The sequence below is a fragment of the Achroia grisella genome, unplaced genomic scaffold (genome assembly GCF_030625045.1).
Source record: "Achroia grisella isolate CSIRO2021 unplaced genomic scaffold, CSIRO_AGI_Agris_v1 utg319, whole genome shotgun sequence".
NCBI classification, from domain to species: Eukaryota; Metazoa; Arthropoda; class Insecta; order Lepidoptera; family Pyralidae; genus Achroia; species Achroia grisella.
Genome location: NW_026712795.1, coordinates 894,039 through 920,086, shown reverse-complemented (window position 1 = coordinate 920,086; position 26,048 = coordinate 894,039). Strand labels below are relative to the sequence as shown.

The 26,048-nt window shown below is 33.6% G+C and overlaps 1 protein-coding gene and 1 non-coding gene across 2 annotated transcripts in view; both read left to right on the top strand.

The window, feature by feature from the left end:
* Positions 1 to 26,048, top strand: part of LOC131843551 (somatomedin-B and thrombospondin type-1 domain-containing protein) — a 74,239-nt gene that overhangs the window by 21,634 nt on the left and 26,557 nt on the right. Inside the window, exon 2 of the mRNA XM_059192225.1 lies at positions 10,821 to 11,242. Within this exon, the coding sequence (XP_059048208.1) occupies positions 11,011 to 11,242 (232 nt within the window). The 5' untranslated portion in view covers positions 10,821 to 11,010. The remainder of the gene's footprint in view (positions 1 to 10,820; positions 11,243 to 26,048) is intronic.
* Trnat-cgu (transfer RNA threonine (anticodon CGU)) lies at positions 10,089 to 10,160 on the top strand. The gene has a single exon. It is a non-coding gene; the product is annotated as a tRNA-Thr (tRNA).

Below are 26,048 nucleotides of genomic sequence, written 5' to 3'. Positions count from 1 at the left end.
TAATTGTATTTCATTTATTTAGATCAGAACAAAAGGATAGCATCAAACATTGATTGTTTATTTAAACTATGCAATAGTAATAGTTACTAATAATTAACTTTTAGTTATTAAGAATATTACAAGTTTTCTATTTAGATATAACTGTTACGAAATTTTTAATAAAGTATTTTTTATGATTAACTTAAAATATAAATTTAAACACGATACACATACTGATTTATTTAATTGTAATCATAATAATAGAATAGAAAGATCATAAGGATGTGGACAGGACATTGTCGACATATATCTTTCAACTTTTGTCCCTCACGGGTTTAGGCGACAAACTTTGAAAAAGTGCAAGCACAAATTAACGAAGGTCGCAGTGTTACAGACACCTGATAGTCACCCAAGACACCCAATAATAAAATAATAAAAAGAATATATAATGAAGAACCGCGTGGAGGTCGAGCTAACATGCTAGCTATCACTATCCCCACTACTAACAATTTAATTCCCCATATAGAATACGGTTGACTTATGCTTGTAATATGGCGACGTAATAAAGCGAAAATAAAGGGAATACATAAACACTTGGAGCCGGTAATCCGCTATACTTAGAGCATTATCACTAAGCTCTTGTTTTGTTATATTACGGAAAAGGTCTACTCTGTTCTTTCTAATGTCACTGCCGATTTCAATCTAGTGCAGTTTTATGCTGTTATTGAGAAATGATTTTTTTATGTAAAAGAGGGTCGGCAATGCGCACGTATCACCCATAATGTTTCTGGCGTCCATAGGCTAGGGTAACAATTTTTTTTTAAGGCTAAGAATCTCTTTGGTGTACTCAATGCTTTAGCGTTTGCGCCTGTTAGGGTACCCATTTACCGTTTTACATTTTGATTTGACTCTGTTATCTCAATATTCTACGGAAGGAAACGTATTTTACAAAGCAACCTTCTCGCGGATGAAGTAAGTGATACTGAGGTACTGATGTTGTTGTTTTTTTTTATTGTACAATAAAACGTGTACAGGTGTGCTTAAAGCTCTATTGCATTCTTTACCACTCTAACCTTTAGGTGTTAATAGAAAGCGTTGTAGAACAGTTTTGGCGAAAACTGTTTTTTAAAAAAATATGTGCCTAAGTTAAGCCGTTTCGGAGTAACTAACATTGTCACACCAGATTTTTGTATATAACTTATACAAAAATACTACATATATAAATTAATATAATATATGCTAAACATAGGTGAATATACAGAGTATCCTCGATATGATGAATCGGAAGGGATCATCGTTATATTAAGAACTTTTTAAACTGAGGTTTGTTATATTGATGTTAGGTTGGTCTAAGATTTTTTACATCGACGTTGTACAATAGTTCTGCTTAGCTTGGCATTAGATGATGCTGTATGAATTGTCCACGGATATTATTATTATTATACGCATTAATAGTTAGAATAGTTATCGATTAAAATTAATCGAGTTCCCCGACTCGATTCAACTCAATCGATTCCGAATAGAACGCTCCGAGCGAACTTCCGCGCTTAGTCAAAACTTTTATCCCAGTCCCTGATTAAGAGTTTCTCGTTTTGTTCACGAATAGCAGTTGGGAAACATGTTTTATCTAGTTTAGAATGTTTATTTTATAGGAAACTAATTTATAATATATTATATTTCATATATTTGTGGACTTATTTTTCTTAAATTTATAATATTTATTACTACATAAATTGCCCAAAGGTTGTCTAGAAGAGATTGCATTAGAAATAAGGCCTATTTAAATAAATTGCATTAATTTTTGTTCGTTACCTATGAGATTTGATTGATTGAATGCAACAAAATATTATATACTAGCTGTGCCCGCAGTTATAGCCTATATATTGTTCCTATGTATAAGCTATATTACTGTAAAGCGTCATCAAAATCCGTTCAGTTTAGACCGTAGTTTTTGCGTGAAAGAGTAACAAACATCATCCATACTCACGAACTTTCGCGTTTATGATATAAATCTATACATATAAATAACTAAAAGACTTTTATTTTAGAAAAATATTTAAAGATTTGAATATAAATATTTTGGTGTGAAAGCACGACAGATAGACCGACAGAGTTTCGCATTCATATCGTTAGTAACTTAAATTACAGTGTACGCATCTGATAATTCAATACTAAAGGGATTGATGTTAATCGAAGTCAAAGTTAATTAATAAGACGGGATTTAAGTGACGTATAATTGACATGAAACTAATTGTATCTGGTCGGCTGCAGGCTTAATAGTTCTCGATAAATGATCGTTAGGAATTCGTTCCGTTCCATTGATTACCAACAACAAATTATCATTCGTTCGTTATTATTCAATTCATGTATATAAATAATGTAATGCTTAGCTACTCTGTACTATATAACTAGCTATGATGTGTCAGTCATGCTCACTAAAATGCCCACATATGTGGCGGAGTGGCGGGCCGGGCCATTGGGCTCTCTATAATATGGTCGACATAGATATGATGGCTGGCTAATCCGTCATACTCGTGAACTAGTGCTGCTTATAAGGACTCACTCTAATCTTTACGACTGATTTACTCTTATTTAGTTCTCAACCAGTTGGTTGTATATTCAATATTTTCTCTATTTGAATATTTAATTGGCTAAATAGTGCTAGTTGGTAGTTTGTATTCACATATTTCAACTTAAAAATGTAAGTAATAAATAAATTATTTAAAAGTGCAACATGCAAGTTTCTTGCTCATTCTTCTTATTATAAGACAGCTTTCCGATTGAGCGGTAATTAAAAAAAAATGTGATAACCATTCAAAAGTGTTTCAATAAGAGTTTATTTGAATAAATAATTTTCTATTGTTTTCTACTGTGAAATAGATGTGTGTATTGTATAATGTACCTAATAATAATATCTTAGGACAATTCACACAGCGCCATCTTGTATCAAACTAAGCAGAGCCTATGTTATGGCTCTATGGCTGATAACTGATAGAAATACATATATGGATATATGTTTACAAAATATATACGAGTATTAACTTAATTAAATTATGAACTGCAAGTTAATATATAGTAGGAGTGCAGAATACCAATATAATTATGCATATAAAATACGTTAAATAAAAAAAAACATCACACACACTACCATTTATTTGACAAACAAACACACATATATACGCTTTTGTTTATTGTTTAAGTCTGTGGTCAGATTGAGAATAGATTAATATTGTTTGTTTTTATTATTACTTATCTATAGTCTTACTGATTATCAAAGATAACCATAACAAATTGTTTGTAATGTTCAAAGTTATAATTTAAATTAATTTTACTCGATTTTCGACCACTAGTAATATTAATAAGGCGAAACTGTGTCTCCCTATCAGTCTGCTCTTTGTACCTCTTCAAGACTAAATGACCGAATGGATTTTAATGGAATTCAATATGAAGATCTTAAGGCTATATTTGGACTTTGAAGAAAAGCAGACGAGATCACGTTAAACAACTTGTGTTATAAATACTTACAACAGTATTAGACTTGGTTCCTTATCCTACCAGACTCATTGAAACCGTATATTGGGTAACAACGGTGTATACAATTTCATATCAAATTATGTTCGATCCAGGTTTCATGTTTGGGGATCGTTCTTACCTGTGTTGGGGACACACATACAAGAACTTTCACGTTTACTAAAATGACGTACGTCTGGCGTCGTGGGCTCTTGGGCTATATGTATATACTTGGCTATTTGTTAAGTTGTTAAGACAACATATGTACAGATTTTAATGATATTTGACGTGAAAATATGTAGATTGCATCAAGAGGATCGAAATCGTTTTACAGATAGTGGGAGATTACTTAATTAAATTGTGGATAGCGTATCTAAAGTCATCATATAATTATTGCCACTCAATAAACTGTTCATAAAACATCAGAATATGAACAAGTGAGTTTATTATTGCTTAATGAACCTTAATGCGCTTACATCTTGGGAGTTGTATTTGTAGGCAGTAACTTTTGCTTATCATGTTTCAACTTTAAAACTTAACCGCTCTGCGTCGGCCCCAGAGGTTGGTTCAAGTTATAAGAGGCTCGGTGTCAGGTTTTAATGGGTGATAGTGTAATTATAATATTTTTATGAGGGGTTTGTTAGTAATGTGGACTGATGACCACATTGCTGGCAATGTACCATGTCAGGTTGACCTCTACGCGGTTCCCCCTGGAAACCAACGTGATAAATTCTTGGTGAATTTGTCACGATGTGCTAAATGATCTGACTTCATGTTCATCTTATCATCCTCCACTGGTATCCCGCCAGCGTAAACCGTGCAGTAGCATTTACGCTGGCAAGGCATCAGTAGTGCATGATAAGATGAACATGAGGTTTTATCACGATGGTTTCCAGGGGGAACAACCTGACATGGTACATTGCTAGCAATAAGATCATCAGTCCACATTACTAACAATCCCCTTTCTCCCCGAGAGAGAGCGTTATCCGCTGTAAGTTTGTCGCCTGCACCGCGGCTGTAATTTCCACTAACTTCCTAATGTTTTGATTAATAATTCAAGTATTCTGTCGAAAGCGTATCGTGTACTACGTGATATTCTATCGTGGTAAAGATTATGTAATGTTAAGTGGATAATTGACTTTAAAATACTATAACGGACTCGTTGAGTCTGACCATTTTTATTGCAAGGTGGGTTGACTACGGAAGGCCAGGTTAAGCCAAGATATTTTTTGCCAAGATATTTTTTTTAAGGATGATGCAGACGCCTGCTCTTATGATTTACGCTGGTGGGGTACCAGTGGAGGACGATAAAAAACAAATTCACCAGGAATTTATCAGGATATTTTCAAGAGAGAACGGCGAGATCAACCTGACGTGGTCAGCAATGGGGTCAACGGTCGACATTACTAATAATGCCCTTCCCCCTATCAGACCTATTGATATACCTATCCCCCTATAGGGGGACCTATCAGATGATATCCGAAGGTCTTGCACTTCTTAAGGCCAATTAATTAAAATTCTATTAATAATAATATAAAATTATTATTATTAAAGACAATGTTATTTTACTTAATATCGAATCTGGAATATTATTATGAAATATTAATTACGGATATAAATTTATTACTAGTATTTACATAACCTAATTGTACAACTAAGAATCTAAAATTAAAAAGCTTAAAAAAATATAATATGATGACTAAAATATATTATTAAAAGGGGTCCCTTTAGGCAACGTTCCGAAGATACTGGCAGCGTTCCCTCTTTGAATAGCTAGATTAATTCTTTGTCCAAGGTAGCTGCCAGCTCTTCGGTCTTCTGTGATGTCGACTAACCTTTTCGTTATTTTTTGAAAAGTCTTATAGCGCTAGGACCCCACGGACCAAGGGTCTCGACACCGAATGGGACAAATTCATATTCGGAGCCTAGACCCCTGTATTTACATATTTTGGCTTTTTCAGCCGCTTATTAAATGTTTGTTGAAAAGTCAAATATTAAAAAATAAAACGTCGAGATATGTTCTATATTTAAAAAATTGTTAGTGTTCCATTTACAAAATGAAAAGCAATACGGTATAAAATATTGCACGATAAATCTTCAGATATCCACGATAATCGCACCGATTCATAAATTGATAGGAGTCTAGATTAACGCTGTTGTCGACGCCTGCCCGTATATAGCTCGGAAACTGATTGTTATTTAAATTTGGAATTACTGAACACGGACGGGCCCACCCGTACCCGTATTTGACTAACAAATTCTCATACTGCTTGGCTGTTTGTCTCTGCATTGTTAACCTTTGTAAAGTGAAAGGTTTGCTTTTTTTGTTTATGTTGTGGTGGCCAGTATTTTTTAATTGTAATATATATTTTAATGAGTAGACTTTTTAAATGAATTTGAAATGGCAAATAAGCTGTAATCGTCAAATACAAAAAAAAATATTATTTAAGTTTTTCATTAGTCAAGTTTCCACACTGAATATTTGTGGTCTCACACTTACTAATTGTAGCGGAATAAAACAAAATAATATAAATCCATTGAGTAACAGGAGATCTCTTTTATTGTAAAAATGTAGACGAAGTCGCGTTACTTTTTGATCGCGTTACGATTTGTCTTATGCTATAACGTACACTACGTTATAGCATAAGACAAATCTCGGGATACCGTTGCCTCGAAAGGACATAAAAAAACTAATGAGCCTCTTCTGTCTTGTCCGTGGTACGCGGGGTGTTTATCAATAGTCACAGTTCGTTGCCCCGAGGTCGTGTACCTTAAGATGTATGTATGTATGGTCACGAGCTACTTTTTGTTATCTACGCGCACTTATTTAGTAAATTAGTTAGAGATGGTTGGGAAATAAAAATTAATGTTTCCAATGTAAGTTATTTATAGTAGATTTTTTTGTCTTTGGTACATGAAGACGTAGGTAATATAATAACTAGCTTTGTCTGCATTTTTAGATATAAAATAGCCTACGTTATAATCTATCTTCATAACCTTAAGATCAGCCGATTAGCCATGAAAAGGTAACAACAGATAGACAAACAGATAGACACATATTTGCATGAAGATACAGTTATCATAAAGATAAGATATAAATTATCTTTTATCTTAAAAAATATCTGGAAAGGGATGAAATAGGGGATGAAGGCTTGAGCGAACAAGGTCGCGGGTTAGCTAATTTCTCGACCTAAACTTGCACCCTATAATAAAAACACAGTCTACAAAGCAAATGCAGATGACTTTTTACAGTCGTAATCTATATTAATATTACTAACTTGGTCGATCGATCGGTTTCAGAGATTAATAAAAACAAACAGACAAACAGATAGGCAAAGAAATTAAACTGATTAAATCGGTTTATATATGCATTTATTGAAAAGTTGTTAATTTGAAATTATAAATTTGAAAGACACTTCAATTTTATTTCTTTGTATAAAGAGGTATAGTAAAGTTGTGGGGTTGTAGGGGGTAATCTACTAAACCGATTCTGAAATTTATTTTAGTTTTGGATAGCCCATTTATCAAGGAAGGCTATATAACATGAAGCTGCGGCGAATAGAAGTGGAGCTGGAATTAAAAGTGTGGTTAAAACGGGGAAAATTTGACACAGACAAAGTGGCGCGTTAATGATGTATAATATTCCATACAGATATTATTGTTATGCACCCGAACGAACTGGCTCAGAAGCTTCTAGTCAATAAAGAAAAGTGACTAAAGAGAGCAAAAATTCTGGAGCTGGATGACAGGATTCTATATAGCTGAACGTGGGGACTTTGTCGATACTCCCACAATAATTTCCAAAAATTCACCTGCTTATACGTAGTATCTATACTGATTACAGATAGCCATATTCTAGCCAAAATAAAATAATAATATCTCAGGACACTTCACACAGCGCCATCTAGTCCGAAGTTAAACAGAGCTTGTGTTATGGCTACTAGACAACTTATATAAATACATAGATACATTTTTTTTGTAAATAAATACTTATTATACATAGAAAACACCAAGACCGATACAAACAATCACACTCATGAATACAAATGTTTGTACCGAGCGAGGAATCGAACCCACGACCATCGGATAGTAAAGTGGTGTGCTAAACCACTAGACCACCGAGGTTGTCGAATAAAATAAAAAATATAAATAAAGATACCACTACGGAACACTCACTGAGGTATATCGTATATTACTTGCCACATTACTGTTATCTGTGGATGACAAACACCTGATAAATATTATCAGAATGCACATACAATCTTATAACAATGCAAATGCATAGTTAAGAGATTTAGAATCTTATATCTTCCTGTAACAATAACAAAGTAGCTACTTTGTTACAGTTACAGTTACAGGAAGCAGCAGACGAGAAGAGTGAATAGTTTCTTGAGCGGGTTACGATTATCTGATATACTAGCTACTCGCCCCGGCTTCACACGGGTGTACATGTATTACATATATAACCCTTCCTTTAGAATCACTTTATCTAAAAAAATCCGTTGTGTAGTTTTAAAGATTTAAGCATACATATGGACGGACAGACAGCGACAGCAACTTTATTTTATATTATGTAATGATATATGTATATAACGAGTGACAGAGAACATGTGACTTTGTTCAACGATATAAACAATTTTTTATATATACTTGGATTGTCAGAAAAGCTGGCTGTCTTTCTATTAGTAAGTGTTAACCGTAGTCTAAACACATGAACAGCACTACAGCCATCATGTTATCATATGATACCTCTCGTGGCTTGCTTTTCCTAACATCTAAAATGTCATTTCTCTTATTCTATAATGTTATTGCCTTTTCTTTCCCTACAATCAAATAAAACAGCTTAAAATGCTGGGCAGCTGAAATAGATGAGACTGTGGTACTCAAACAGACTACTCTCTACAAAGCCTACTTTGGTACAACGTAATATTTCATTGACTGTAATGTAACTAATATATTTAATCTCAAAGTGGGCGGCGCCGTCAAATAAGTTTGAGAACATGTGACCTTGTTCAGCGATATAAAATATTTTTTATATATAATTGGATTGGCAGAAAAGCTGACTGTCTAAACTGCATAATTTTTGTTTTATTAAAATTTAATTTTAGATTAATGTTTTTTTAAATATTTGACGATTTTTGTAACAGCCTTTGTAAGAATATTTTGAAGTTTGTTGATATCATTATAGTCACATGTAATTAATAGAGTTGCATCATCTGTAAATAACAAAATTTTATAGGGTACTAGTTTTTGCACGCGGTTTCGCTCGCGTTTATATTTATCCTCTTAGGGGTGGAATTTATCAAAATCTTTCTTAGAGGATGCCTACGTCATAGTAGCTTTATGCATGCAAAGTCTCAGCCCGATCGGTTTAAAATTGACAAAGTTTCATCCGCTATTTTATCCCCTTGGGGGTAGAATTAATCAAAATCCTTTCTTAGCGAATGCCTACATCCTAACATCTACCTGCATGCCAAATTTCAGCCCGATCCGTTCAGTGGTTTGGACTGTGCGTTGATAGATCACTATGTCAGTCACCTTTCAGTCATGTTATGACGTAGGCATCCGCTAAGAAAGGATTTTTATTAATTCTACCCCCAAGGGGATAAAATAGGGGATGAAAGTTTGTATAAATCTTCTTAGATTTTGTAGACCCTAATTTTTTACACACGCTAAACAAAAGTAAAGCCGCAAAAACTACACCTAATTAATAATAATACTTACTACTACGCGAGCGAAGCCGCAGGCAAAAGCTAGTATTTTATATTTCTCCCCTGAATATTATTATTTGTATAATTTCACAGTGGGCGACGTGTGATATAAGTTTGAGAACATGTGGACAATAATCTGTTTGTTTGTATGTGACATTCAATAAATATTGATAACAATTTGTTTTTATGTTTATAAAAAATGAACTTACGAATGTATGAATGTCAAGATAATGTCAATATTAATGTCACCTTATTTGGATAATAAAGTTGTATTCTTTGACTTATATAAGTATGATAAATGACATAATGTTATTGAACTATTATTTGTCCATTGTAAAGATATTACACTAGCTGTTTATCCCGAATTTGTCTATAATTTTTGAGATAAGGTACTCATTAAAGTTTTATTAATACAATCTACATATATAAATAGATGTTATTGTTATGACGACCTCGGTGGTCTAGTGGTTTAGCACATCGCTTTACTTCCGATGGTCGCGGGTTCGATTCCTCGCACGGCACAAACCTTTGTGTTCCTGAGTATGTTTGTATCGGTTTGTGTATTTTTTATGTATAATATGTATGTATTTACGAAAAAAATGTGTCTATGTATTTGTGTCAGTTGTCTAGTGCCCATAACACAAGCTTTAGCTAGCTTAACTTGGGTCTAGATGGCGCTATGTAAATTGTCCTGAGATTATTATTATTATTGAACTATTACTTTGTCTATTTTAAAGATATTATACTAGCTGTTTCTCCTGAATTTGTCTATTAGTTTAGAGATGAAATACATATTCCAGTTCTAGTAATATAGTCTTTATAGATAAAGTATATTTTACTTCTTTTATCTGGTAATAGCGTACAGTTATTTCAACGATTCAAAATAATGCCTCTTTAGCTCAGTGGTAGAGCACTGGTCTCGTAAACCAGGGGTCGTGAGTTCAAACCTCACAGGAGGCACATATTCATTAACTTTAAAGTTCTTTTGCAACCATGTACGTACCGAGTTCTAAAAGGATGAAGTGTTTTGATCGCATGATTTATTTATGTCTTGTGATGTTTTCGTAAATTCTGCGTAGATTTTGATGATTATTTACACAATCTACTGTATGTTTATTTTAGTATTATTTAATTATATCATATATATATTATGTTTAGGAGCAAAATACTTTTTTCAGTGAACAAGTTACTAAATTAAAGACAAAACTTCGTGTCGAATCTTAAGTTCATATAATTATTTTTTCTTCTCATTCATTCATATAATTCTTTTTTTCTTTACATGTAATATATTAAAAAGGATATTCAAAACATAACATTATTTGAGATAATAATAAAATCGGTACAAAATAAACAAGTAATTACTCAACAAAATACAATACAATGGACTTCAAAATTTCTTGTTATTAAAATAAAATAGATACAAATAAATAAAAATCGGTTTAACAAAATTTTGCGCGTGTTAAATATAAGATTTTCTATTAAATTATTCATGTTTGTAGTGAACAAACTACATTAAAGAAATATATTTAAATTTCACGAAACGCTACGTACAATCAAATTGTCTATACCCTGAAATTGTTCGTGAAACGAAAAAACAATGATATTTTTATTTTGTTTCAGAACGAAACGGTCAACGGACGTCGGCGTTCTAATTCGGAATGTCAGTGGACTGAAACACGATTCCATTTTCGTGAATTTGAATCATAACCTTTTCGGTGCAGTTTGGTAAAAAGAAAAAAAGAATCCCATTCAGTTCTCTTTGGCTGTACAGTGTATTTCCGTAGCTTTTTACTTTTTTTTACGCGCCAAAATGCTTCGGTACTGGTTGTGTTTTGCTAGTGCGGTCTGTTTGGCCGGACATTGTGGCGCGAATTACTGCAGAGATGCTAATCTTTGTTGTCCCGGGAGAGATAGCTCCTGTGTCGTGCAAAAGGCCCACCAGAATGCTATTATAGAAGACTTGACGGATAAACCCTGCTACTGTGACCACGCGTGCTTGAAACTTGGAGACTGTTGTCCTGATTTTCGGGAAACATGTGGAGGTAATATTTTTTAACATTAAGTTTAATTACAATAAATAAAAATAACTTTACGCCTGTGAACTTGATGGTAGGAGCACTGTGAAAAATCTACGTCTCTGTGAATGCAACACTTACAATGCCCGACGCCCCTGGTCGTGTCTAGATGGCGTTGTGTGAAATGTCCATAAAAAAAATAAGATAATTTTCTTTATGTATATAAAGATCTTGATGGTTCGGTATTTAGTTTAACATACTGCCTCGTCATTCAATATTTTGCTGGTTCATTCCCAGCACAAAACATGCATTTGTATTCATGAGTATATATCTATTCGTTTTGTAGCATCTATTGCTCAAGTCCTGCGTAGTTTGAGACTATATCACGCTCTATATTATGTCCGGAGCCATTTATTTTTTATGCTTCAATTTGCTGCACAATCATAAATTTTTGGTGTCATAAAACAAAATTGTGTGACACCGAAACCACTTCTTTTTTCTATCGTTTACTTATAGGTATCGGATTTACTAGATTATTTTATTTCTGTAGTCTCTTAAAAAATTGGCGAGAATTATAAAATGGTGAATTGTATTTTTTTTTTATTTCAGCCAGTAATGTATTTTTCTTCGGGCATTAGATGGTGAAGTTGTTAATTTTAATAAAAGAGTTTCAGTTATGTTAATTGTGATTTAAATTTTAATATTTACTACATCTATTATTTGTTGTAAAAATCTAATCATGTATGTAATAAAAGCATGTATTGACCTACAAAGGTTTTAAAAAAGTAGTAATTTCAGAATTACAAACATTATTTCTGTTATAAGCAAGGCAAAATAAATCTATGCGAGTAATTGTTTTGAAAAAAAATCGTTCATAAATTGGTAACTTATTTTCATTATAATGTCATTTTGTTCTAAGTTAAGGTTTATAAATATTATATTCTAAATTTAAACTGAAAGATAGACAACATTAAACTAAATAGAAAAAAGTGACAATGGCAGCATTTAATATCAGTGGAAATAAAAAGAATTTTATAAAAATAACCTCAAAAGTTACGCTTTTATTACATATTATATAATCTTCGTGGCATAGATAAAACATCGATAAAATTCCTTAAAGTGTAATCGTCCTTTTAAAGTAATAAAATCAACCCAAGAAAGTTGCTTGCAAACTCGAATGACATCGCTCTGAGTTAGAGATAAGAAAAATTTTGATGAACAATTTTAATCTGGTTTTTGCATTACGATTTTCATACTAATTTCTATTTTATTTTTTAAATTATATTACTACTATTAAGTAGTTTTTTAATAATTTTATGTAAGAATTCTTTTAAGATATTACTTTGGTTTAACGTTGCAATATAGTGTTTACACTCATACAATACAATTTTCTAGGAGCGGTCTTAGTTCTTCAGTTAGATATCTTATAATATTTATTCTATGTATTAATTTTGAATGACTTTTTTTACATTTAAATTATTTTTATATAGAATTGTTACATATGTATCTTGTCACTCTTCATTGTTCTTTCTGTTTTTATTTATGTTATGACTAATTACTGGTTTCATCATCATCGCAGCCCGGAAGACGTCCACTGCTGGTTTACTGAATGTATTTATAGATTCATCGTCATTTACTATATATATATATATATATATATATATATATATATATATATATATAGTATATATTTATATATATAAGTCATATATGTTAATGCTTACAAAATTCACAACGTTATAAGCACTCGAGCGAAGATGAGATCGACTATTAGTCTTTAATAAAACGCAGGCGTTTTGTTTCCTCTTCAAATACTTATTAAAATTAAGCTTCTTTTTTCTTCAATGAAATACGTGAATCCTCTTTAAGGAATTATTTGTAATTTTGTATTAAATGTTCGTTCAACGCTTTGTGATGGCTATATTTAAACAACCTAAAGCTTCTTTTAATTTATCATTATAATAATATCTGGAGGGCAAAATGTGTAGCAAATCTGCAGTAATTATACTTCTAAATATAATTAGGTATTAGGCAAAGTCGATGTTTTTGTCTATCTGTTTCTTTACTTACCTCTCCTAAACCAAACATAGATTTTGATTTAATGAATTACATTAGTAACTTAATATTATATAGAAGAATGATTTAATTTGAGATTTGAAAAATATTACAAAAAAATATCAAATTAAATAATTATTTTTTATTTAATTTGAAAAAAATATCGAAATTAACTCCATAATGTGAAGCACCGTAGAAGACTGTGAAACTGTAGAAGACCAAAATCTACAGATGTCTATGTAGAAGACCAAGTATCACCATCTCAGTCACCAAGTCACCAAGTCACCGTCTCTGGTCACCCAAATAGCGATACTTTCTATCGAAATTTTGCCATAAGCAATCACGTTCTGCTCTACTCTCTACTAAATGGCTAGCTATGTACCATATCAGGTTGACCTCCACTGTTTATCCTAGAAACTATCGTAATAAATTCCTAGAGAACGATGGTTTAACTGACCTCATGCTCATCTTATACGCCTCCGCTGGTGCTTTCCCAGTGTAAACTGTTAGCGCAGGCGTTTGCACCATTCCATTTGTTCTTCTTGTAATGAGACAGCTTTCCGATTGAGCGGTAGATTAAAAAAATATGTTATGATTATTTTATTGCTTCCATTAAAATCTCACGACGGTACATTCATCTTCATATTTAATCTTCCCACAAGTGCAACACTCAAATTTCATTGTAAATTCAGATTTCTTAGACCTTTTCAAGTCAAACAGACTGACATTGATAGTGGATGTTCTGAAATATTTTCAACAAATCCATATTGAAATATCATCCTTTTGTAATATAACTTAGCATTTTAATGCTTCCATTTAAGTTTATTTGATTTTCTTTTCCATTCTATTCTATTCATTATCACACAAACACATAAATTTTAGCTCGCTTAACTTGGGTCTAGATGGCGCTGTGTGAGCTGTCTTGAGATTATTACCATTATTCTCATTGTTGTCTTATTAACTTAGCTTTTGTTGGTTTTTTACGCTGTATACGTGTGAACTGTCCTGAGATTATTGTTACTACTTCTATTACCTATTAAAAAAAAAAACAAATTACCCAAATAGGTGCTTCTTGTCTTAATATTAGACTTCCATTTCCAATGTTGTTTAATATAGTTGCCGTCTCTAAAGCCTACTTTGCATTATGAAACTATGTAGTTGCATGAATCGTATATGAAACTAGAGTTGAGTTTAGAGATGGCGAGTTCATTAAGTTTATTGCATCAAGTAGTGTAGTGTTGGAAGGATGTAGGAAATTAGTTTTGTAATATAAATTAACTTCTAACTAGTTGTCTTGCGGTCATTTTATTGCTTTCTGACGGTCGCGGGTTTTATTCCTACACAATAAAAAGATTTATATTAATTCATGAATGAATGTCTGAATTATATATTCGTGGATATTATATATGTTAATGTGTATTAAAAACAGATTTTTAAGTGTGTATATTTGTGATTTAGTACCGTACCATATGGACTTTGGACTTTGCTTGTATAAAAAACTAGATGGCGCTATATCATTTGTCTAGCGTAATTTATTAACTATCGACTTCTATATTAAAAATAAAAAATAGCCTATGTTCGTCCTCATAACACAATCTATCTTCACGTAAAAGTTCATTAAGATTCATTTAGCGGTTCAATCGTTATTATGTAACAAACTCTCTGATTTATAACAATAGTGTCCTCGTAAATTTATACGGAACCCTTAATAAAATGTTATGCATTATTTATTTTTAAGTTTTCTTTCGTTGTACAGTCGCGTGCTCAAAGCTATTGTAGAAGGCATATTGCGTGTTTCATTCCACTGTAATAGTTATTTGTTGATTTTGAACGTTAAAAATTATTAGCTATTCGTTCGTACTGGCGCGACCTGTATTGGCATGTTTGGAAAATCCTTAATAAACTGCGCAGCCAGGTAGAGACCCACCTGCAAGTACATCCTGCTACATTATAGGGTATCAAGCATTTTTGGAAAATCCTTAATAAACTGCGCAGCCAGGTAGAGACCCACCTGTAAGCACATCCTGCTACATTATAGGGTATTTGGCATTTTTGGAAAATCCTTAATAAACTGCGCAGCCAGGTAGAGACCCACCTGCAAGTACATCCTGCTACATTATAGGGTATCAAGCATTTTTGGAAAATCCTTAATAAACTGCGCAGCCAGGTAGAGACCCACCTGTAAGCACATCCTGCTACATTATAGGGTATCTGGCATTTTTGGAAAACCCTTAATAAACTGCGCAGCCAGCTATAGACCCACCTGCAAGCATATCCTGCTATATTATAGGGTATTTGGCATTTTTAGAAAACAAGCATATCCAATCTTTTGCTATATTAAAATATTTATTCAGTGCTTTTCACAATGTAACAATATAAAAAACAAACAAACGATTAAAAAAGATTAAATAAAATGTATATATAATTAATAATTATAGTGCTACAGCATACTAGCTGTTAACCGCGAATTTATGTATTTTATTAAGTTAGACATATGTTCATCATCGTTACAATCTATCTTCGTATCAAATTTGTTTAAGATCCTTTCATTTTACATTTTTCGGGTTGTTACTCGTCATTAGTCGGCTTTTATAGACAAATATAACTTTACAATAAAGACAGGCGAGCGAAGCTTGGTTGTCCTGGTACTAGCATTTCTAACGCTACATTAAATCTCTGACGTCACGATTCGTTACCCATGACGTCACAGGTCCCGACCTGCCTAAAATAACATTATACTTCTGCATGCGTAATTGACGACTAAAATTTATTCAGAGCAGATATTTGGGTAATTTATGAAGGTAGATTTTGTACAAAGTCTACCTATAGTCTTTAAGTAGTTTAAAAAACAATTTCTTTGTAAAAAAAGCATATTGTAAAATCGAAGAGTTTGTAAAAGGTAATAATGTTTTAGTAGAAAAATCTTAAAAGTCATAGCGCTGGCAATATTAACTGATTACACTAAGAAAATGTGCGTAGCGGTTTCTATGTTGATTATAGTTGCCTCTTACTTGTTATTGTGTAATTATTTATTTAAAATACGATCTATTCAAAAGGGCAACACACAAGTTTCTTGCTCATTCTTCTTGTGATGAGTCTGTGTTTCAAATGAGTGGTAGAATAAAAAAAACGACTATTCAAAAGTGCTTGTATTGAGTTTATTTGAATAAAGATTATTATTATTTCTATTTCATGGTATCCAACCTTAAAACACTTAGATTCTCACAAAGAAATTTCTAGCAAAATCTCTAACTTGCTTTCTAACCTAATATCTTAACAGTATTGGGATAGAAATCGTGTCAACGTAATCTCGTACCTAAAATGAGGAGTCTGCATAGGTGGACGACGACTGCTCGCATGTTCCTGTAACGCGGGAAAAAAATGGAACACCGTGTGGTTTTTATCAGGTAAGAGTCCAGCACTAACCTTCTACCTCCTCCGGGGCGGGCTGGTCTCAATGAGGATTTACCCAAGTAAAAAAAAAGTGTCATACCTAAACCCAAAAATCTCATTTTTATACGTGGAACGTATAGTAGATATCCATGTTTACAAGCTATTTTTCGTTGAAGAGTGAGACATATTAGTTCTCCGAAATACCAACTAACTAGGGGTACTGCGGGCGTCACATGACGATTGATGATGATGATGTGATTTTTTAAATTCTAGTGCTATTGACCGTAGCTTACTTTATAGCTTCACCGAATGATACCTCCTTCAAACTCGCAGAAGGACTTATGGAGTGGCTGAAGGCCAGCTTCTGCCTGACGGATATACGAATCAGCTCAGGCCCATGAAAGCCTGATGACTATGCTATTATGCTTGCTATTTCCTATCAGGTGGTCTGTCAGTATGTTCGGAGTACAGTTATATCAAAAGGAAAGTCACTGTCCTATATAATATTAGTAAATATAGTGCAGTTGGGAAAATTGCGGTTTCTGATTTGTTTCAGTTGTTCCATTCAGTAGTTCGCCAACTGTTGCCGTATCATAGTTTCGCTCCTTCCGGTCACTCAACTCTTTGGTGTCAACCGTTGAGGTTATAAATGTCGAGAACTCGTAAAGTTTTTCGTCGGATCCATATAAGTATTGTGCAAATAGTTCGCGACTCGGAGCTCTAAATTTAGTTTGTAGCTTTCTTGCGAACTCATTCCTTCACTCCTGACCTAAGTCAAATGGCAGTAAGTAGGTTGGGAAACGTTTAGAAATGTTCAGGCCTATAAGTGCTCTTGTTCTTTTATGTAGATCGTTAATAAGGTCACTTTTTAGATTCCTAGAGTATTGGGTACGTTCTGTTGAAAGTATATATTGGCCATTATGAATAATATTGTTTGGAATATTTCAGTTTGTATCGAATTTTCTAGTATACTTTCATATATTTTCTATTGAGTTAAATCTGTATTTTCTAGGGTAATTCTTCAAGTTCGACAATTACAATGATGAAAACTACCGTTATTATTTAATCTAAAGAGCGAAGATTTCGCGAACTAGTTTGTGTAGTGCGAGACTAGAGACTACGAACTAGTTTATTAGCGAACTACACCAGACTACTGTATGGTCTGATGGACAAAGTTTAATAGCATATTTTTTGCGGATGTAATTTCTCAAGGGGGAGAATCTTTCTTGTTTTATGACAGATCAGGAATCACGTATTGCTCAGTTAGATGTTATTCTCATATGTTAGCTTGATATAGAATATCTGTACTAATATTATAAAGCATTAAAATTTGTGAGTTTGAATATTCGTGGGAATCTCGAGTACTAATGGTCCGATTTTGAACATTCTTTTAGTATTCAATAGCCCATTTACATACCTATAGGCTACATACTATCACGCTATGGCCAATAGGTAATGTAAAATGTTGGAGAGACGGGCAAAATTTGACGCAAACGATTTTGCCTTGCCCTGCGTTGATTAGTCCTAATATTTTTCTTTAATACGATAATAATAATATATTTACTTACTTGCTTGTAAAGACTTCCAGTTATGTGATGATCGTGGTAGCACTCATGTAATATAATTCAGAAATACTGTGATTTTACGCTTTTGTATCATTTACTACTTTATCCCATCTTTCACTTTAAACATTGTTTTCATAAGAAGCTGTGTTCGGCGGCTGAAATAGGCGTCCATGTTTGGTTGCCGAACAGTTACACTAGGCTTCCAATCTATAGGCACCACCCCACAACCAGGCCCCTGGAGGCGCGCGCGTGTACCCACGCGCCTCCACGAGAAGGTAGGGTGCAAGCCATAGCACCCTAACCGGCGGCTTGGCCTGTCCTACAACATCTACAGGACAGGCCAAGCCGCCGAAGTCTGGGTTGAGTGCCAAGTGCGAACCCCGGACTTCGGCCCACTGCACCTCGAGGTATACCGTGTGGTTTTTTAGTGGGTACGAGTCCCACACACCACCTCCATCGGCGGGGTGACGGTCTTGTTGAAGATTTTTCCAGACAAAAAAAAGGCTTCCAATCTATATACCAACTCTATTCAATGCCCGATGACGCCTTGTTCACCGGCGAAACACGTGTCGCAATATGGGTGTAGACTCAATAACGGTCGGAATTTGATTACCATTAGAGGTCGTCAAAAGAAGAAAGTAGTAAAATTTCCGCACTGAATATTTGTAATCTTAAATATGCTAACTGTAGCGGTTTTAAACCAAATAATAATAAATACATTAAGTAGTGAAATAGACGACTGTAAAATAACATATAATTCGATAAAATATTAAGAAGTGAAATAGTTCGAACAGCTTTATACGAAGTAAAAATGGTGGGCTTTCTGCTTGTTTGTCATTCCGGTTACTCAATATATTTATTTGCTACTAGCTGTGCCGGTGGTTGCACCTGCACTAAATTTATAGCCTATATATTGATCTGATGTATAAGCTATACTATTGTAAAGTTTCGTTAAAATCCATTCAGAAGTTTTTGCGTGAAAACGTAACGTACATACATCTATACATACAAGCTTTTCTTTATTTCTTGTGTTATAATTATGTTATGTAGATTTTGTTTTAGATTTTCCTTCTGTCTAACAATGAAAGAAATATAAATAAAAACACCACCGTCATAAATTTATTTGGCGGTCTCGATCTAGCAGTTCAGCACACCAGTTTATCGCAAGTTCTATTACTCGCACGGTACAAAATTTTTTTTCATGAGTATGTTTTTTGTCCGTATGGGTGTTTGTTATGTATATAACGTATGTATTTACTAACTGTAAATACAGCTTGTATTCTATTTCCCGTATCGTAAGCACTGCTTAGTTTGGGACTAGATGGCGCTGTGTGCATTATCCTGATATTACATTATTATTCTTATTTTGTAATTAAACAGTTTTGCCTATAAATCACCGGACATATCCAGCGTTGCTCTAATTAACGGCCTTTCAGCGCTTTGTTAAATTTTAATTGGATTTACTAACTCCATCTAAAACAGCTGCGGACCGAATGGTTGCTGACTAGAAATAGTTCATAACTTTGGTACCACTACGTTTAGAATACTAAATACAAACTATACAAGGTGTATAATAAAAAAAATGCACAAAAATATTTTTTTTATTCCACGTAAGTGGCAAACAAGCATACGGCCCATCTGATGGTAAACGGTTACCGTAGCCTATGAATGTCTGAAACACCAGGGGTGTTACGTGCGCGTTGCCGACCCTTAAGAAACTTTAATATACGTTTCTTGAAAAACCCCATGCTGTAGTCTCTCGAGAAATCCTCGGCACGTAGTTCATTCCATAATCTAAGTGGAAGGATATAAAAAAAAATTCAATGTAAGTTAATTTTGTTAATCAATATCGCAAAGAGATAGAGCTAGTACGGTTTAAAGATACCAACTGAAACGAATACCTTCGATTGCCATAAACAACCATCTCCTTGCAATTTCCTATCCACTCTGATCTCGCTCGCAAAATTGCTTATTCAAAATAATAATAAAAAATAATATTAGGTACATTCTTTAGCATTTTAACCCTTCACGCTTCCAGACATTGTACACAAAACTCAGCATGGAATTCTCCGCGCGGAATAAATAAGAGAAGCCATTTTTTCTCGGCTACAAATTGAGGGGTGCGCGGGGGAGTGGAGAAATTGCCAAGGAAATTGTTTCGTGTTCCCGGCCAACTGGTTTTAAGGACCCTTCATGTTAGTGTTACAGTTATTTGTGGCCTATATAAAGCCTGCTCTACACGAACCAAATGTATACACCCATATCTAGAATCGCTAAATAAGGTGCTAACTTGAGAACGACTGCTCTAGTATTCTTGTTTAAATAACATGAAATTCAAATTCAAATTCAAAAATCATTTATTCACGTAGGTTTATTATCCGCTTATGAACGTCAAATTGTTTAGATTATAATTTTAATTTTTACCTACCATCCAGTTCTGTATATAGATCCCATTGAGAAGAACTGGCAAGAAACTCAATTGAATTACTTTTTTATAAAACCTTTTTATTTCTCTAGTCCATTCTTGCGCCGTTTACCACTTTCTATCTTCTCTCAGAAGAAGTTGTTTACCTTTTCCTGACATTTGGGTAGAGACCCAAATATTGTCTGGAAGAGATTGCATATGCGATTATACCTTATTATTTCTATTTATGTTCTTTATAATTTACTTCTGGTGAATTAAAGAGTAAGTAAATATAGAAAGAAAGCCATGTATATTAGAATATTTATATCTTAATATACTACGCGAAGAATAACTCAAGGTATATTACCTACATTTACTGACCCCCCGTGTCTTGAGCTCGTTACAATTTAATACTACCTGCAAAATTAATTAAAGCGCAAAATATTAGAAGCGGATAATGGAAAAACGGATTTATGTGCGTTAAGTTGATGAAAGATTGCTTCAATTTTTTTGGGGTTTTTAATAATGTTATAATAATGGATGAAATTAGGAATTAGTTGATCCAATAACCGTTCACTGTAGTCTTGGAATAGCAAAATAAGCTCACAGTCTACCTTTTTTTCATGGATGACAATTAATGATTCATCAGCGTATGCTAATGATTTACGCTGGCGGGGCATCAGTGGAGGATGATAAAAAGAGCTAAGCGAAGTCAGATAGTAACCTACCTCGTTCTGGCCGTTCAAGTATTACGTAAGCACTATGGGGGAGGGGTCTCTTTGGTTTGCTTATTTTGGATGAATTGGGGGTAGGTGCATAGATGATGATTACGTCATAGGTAGGTATTTACTTTTTCACGAAAATGGCAACCTTCGCATTGTCTTTGCTATAAAAAACAATACATTAATTGAAAAATGTTTACGTAAGCCCGAGGGGAGGGGGTAAGAGTTTTGCTTACTATTGCTGACAAGGGGGATGGGGGCCCCTAATTTACTACGTTGGTTTCCAGGGGGAACCGCGTGAAGATCAACCTGACATGGTAGATTGCTAGCAAAGGGGTTATTAGTCCACATTATTAAGAATACGCTTCCCCCCGCTCAAAGTCCACTTGATGGTAAGTGGTAACCTTAATACTTGAACAGTATGACACTCATACCACTCATGCATTGACATACAGGAGGACTAATATCTCATGCCTTGTAAGTTCACTGCCCAATCTCATCCACAAACACATCTTATAGAGCAAGAATACGTGAGACTGTACCCACATAGACGGCTTTTTACAAAGTATGTTCGTCATCCCCAGGACCTCACTCTCACCACCAATCATTTAGCTGGTATTGTTAGTAAAAGCACAGATAAGATAATATGGTAATAGACTGCAGTGCTAGTAATGTTCCATGTCAGATATATACTGAAAAGCATCGTAAATAATGTGTGTTTATTTCATTGCGATCAGCTAATTGGCCTTACTTTATAGCATAAAGCAAGGCCAAGCCAGTTACCCCTTCGTAGTACTATATGAACACGAAGAGGTACTTGACTTGGCCTTTATTATATTATTAACGGCATCGATGGTCTAGCGGAGTAGCACACCGGTTTTATTCCTGTGGTCGTGGGTTTGATTCCTCGCACGATACTAATATTTTATTAATGAGTATGAATGTTTGTATCAGTCTGGGTGTTTTCTAAGTATATTAAGTATATAAAGAAAGTTTATATATGTATATATCAGTCTAGTAACCATAAGATAAGCTCTGCATAGCTTGGGATTAGTTGGCGACGTGTGTATTGTCAAAAAAAAAGTATCGTGCAAGGATATTAATATGAATAAATGTTATTGTTGTTATAAATAAATAATTGTCTATGGAGATTATTATGTTCTACTGGTACAATGAATTACGCTGGCGGGGTACCAGTCTAATGGTACCCCGCCAGCGTACATACATGTACATATGTACAACATAGCATACAGACAGCCTACCGCCGTCTCTTGGATTAAATTAGTTCCTTATCGGTTTTCTATTTCCTGTACAATTAGGAATTTAATTTGACATATGTATATTTTTTTATGTCAGCCAGATTTCAACTCACGACTTCTGGGGTTGAAATCGATAGTAAACTACTAAATCACAACGATATGATTCTCTAAGTGACTACGATACATCAGTGCCATTACAAAAATATTAGCACTCAGCCCTAATGAAAGGTCCCTTATACAATGAACAGACGTAATGGTATAGTGCGACACAGTTGAATAAGTTTTCAATTCTGACAAGGGTTACCAAACTTAAAAAATAGTAATACGATAGTAAACAATTAATATAAATAAAAAAAAAAACTAAAATAGAGTTATAAGAAAAAATATTAAATATCGTACATTAGCTCAATTATGATACTTTAAACAAAGGAATATGGTGAGGTGTTGCCACGGAGACTAATCACCGCACTCTGAACTCAGACGTCAAATGGTCACTTAATCAGTTCCTTTGTGTAGATTTAAAAATGTCCTATTTAGAGTCAGCTAATGGTTAATTAGTAGCAGAGCAGATAAATGATGTAAGCAGAGCAGATAAGATGTAAGGTTGATATTGAGAAAGAATCTTGACAAGTCTCTGATGGGAGCTGTCCTACACTCGTATATTAATTGATTGTAAAAAAGTAATTTCAAGGTAAAAAGGCTAAAAATCTCTTTGTAGTATAATTCTCATACGGTTGGCATCCCTGACTGTGGGTTACCTTTACTGGCAGGTTTTGTGTTTTCCCCACTTTAATAAATAAGAGCTAAACAACAGATGTTTATGAGATTTGACCCAGTTCTGTAACATTCGTTTCAAATTATTCGCTGTTTTCCCATGATGTTTATGAACTATGTCATTTTTAAACCGGAACTGATTTGTACTGAAATTGATTCTTATTTGAAACATACTTGTCACAGAGTAGACTATTCTAGTGTTGTAACTGGAGCGTGTATCCTTTATAATTATTAATAAAAAAAAACGTAAATAATTGTCTCTAAAATCACACAATGTAATGATCAAAGTAACTTATAAAAATAGTATTTCTTGAGAGTCACTAACGCGCATCCTAGCTTTTCTAGAATACCACAAAAATTACATTCATATCAGTGTCAAAACAGAGGTTGTAATCTGTAATATTTTGCATCAGAGTGTAGGACAGGTCCCAATAAAGACATGTTAAGACAGATTTTGTCAATATTAACTTTATATCCTTTGCTATATTGCTTTGTCTTTAGTTTTTAGTTATGCATATTTGTTAATATGCCCATACTTCTATATTAATATTGTGTCTGTATATTTGTCTATTTGATACAGTTTCTTTATACTAAATGGTTGAAAAGATCATAAGTAAATTTAATTTAAACAGAAATTATTTTACGTGTCGGATATAGGCTTATTTAAAAAAAGCAGACGAAGTGACAAGTTACTGCTAGTTAATTATTTTCTAAATATATATAACTCAAAGGTGACTGACGTAGTGATCTATCAACGCACAGCCCAAACCTCTGGACGGATCCGGCTGAAATTTGGCATGCAGGTAGATGTTATGACGTAGGCATCCGCTAAGAAAGGATTTTGACAAATTCCATCCGTAAGGGGATAAAATAAGGGATGAAAGTTTGTATAAATCATCTTCTTAGATTTTCGACTGATTGAACTAAAATTAAAGATTGAAGCTACTATGATGAAGACGTTCACTTAAATAGGATTTTGATAAATTTCCCATGGGGATAAAATATGGAATGATGCAGGATGTAAATTTATTAGTTTGAACCTATCCGTACCTAATGAAACGAATAAATTAAGACGAACAAAATAATTTTTAGTTCTTTAGGTTACTTTAATTTTAGAAAAATAAAGTTAAATTCCACGCGGACGAAGGCGCGGGAACAGCTAGTGAATATATAAAACAAGAACACAAAACCTAAACTGAACACTGTAGAGGTTGCAAGTTAAAATAGATTATATGAGAGTGTATGGCAGGTCCCATCTGAGACATGTCAAGACAGTCTTTGTCAATATCAACCAATATTTAGTCTCTGAGACAACACCTCACCATATTCCTTTGTCTAAACGTTCACACGAGTGGGTAGATCTTTGTGAATACAAACAATTTAATATAATTTCGGGAATATACGAGATCTCGGCGTGCTTTAGTACTTTACAACCAACACTTCAAATATCAAAGGTCGTGGGATACAATTACGCACCTTCTTAATTCTTTGTAGATGTTAAAATAGTATTAATGAACAAAGTTAATGAGTTGTCGCACGGTGGTAGTTAGTGTCTGGTGTCCACCCATCATAGGTTGATGGGCAAATAGACCGTTAGCTTGTTTGTCATTTTTTTAACCACGATGCCGCAAATATTTTATATTCTACAATTAATACTCGGCAAAGTCAACGGTTACCTTATCAAATCAATGCTTGAAAAACCGAGGGTGTGTTGTCTCAGACCCTTAAAAAACTTTAGTATATCTTTGTAAAACCGTAACTAAAGAAATTAGGAATTCTAGTTATAAAGTAAAACCGACTTTGTAGTCTATTATTTTTTCTTGAACCATTCGAAAAAATTATGAAATATTCAAAAGGAATAGTAATAATATCTTAGGACAATTCATACAGCGCCATCTAATCCACAATAATAAAATTTTTAAACAAATATTTTCTCTACAAATTTTACTATTTTTCTTATAGATTTATAATATTTATGGAGGAAATAATATATCTATCTGTCTACGATTTACTAAATCAAAGATCTTAGTACCCTTTTACCCTCGATCCTTTCTTTTAACTTGTCAAAGTAAAATTGGTAAATTTGATATAGAAGAATTTGGGATTACAATATTATAAGGGAAAGTGTGTTTTATATCTGAAAAGAGATTGTCTACATAATGAAGATATTGGATTTTGTTTACTTTGAAAGATATAAATTTATATAAATAATATAATAATAATATCCCTGAACAATACAGGGCCCTTTAGTCTCAAGCTATATATCTAATAGGAATACTGAAATTTTTCTTTTCGTAAATATATACTTAAGATACATAGAATACAAAAATTCTACTCATGAACAAAATTGTTCGTACCGTGTGAGGAATCGACGTCATAAGCAAAGTGGTGTGCTAAATCGCTAGCTCAACGACACCGTCAAATTTGATACGGAACCCTAACAAAAATATAGCTGTGCAGGCGTAAATATTAAAAAAGTTTAAAGCAGTTTAAAGTGCACCGTATTTGCATAATAAATATTGAATTCATTTTTGCAGACGCGAACACTTTTATACGACTCTCGCCATTGGGCTGTTCTATATTTTATTACACTAGTAGCTCGTCCCGACTTCGTTCGTATAAATGTTTGCAGTGTACATGTTCGTTTCCTGTGCAATGCAT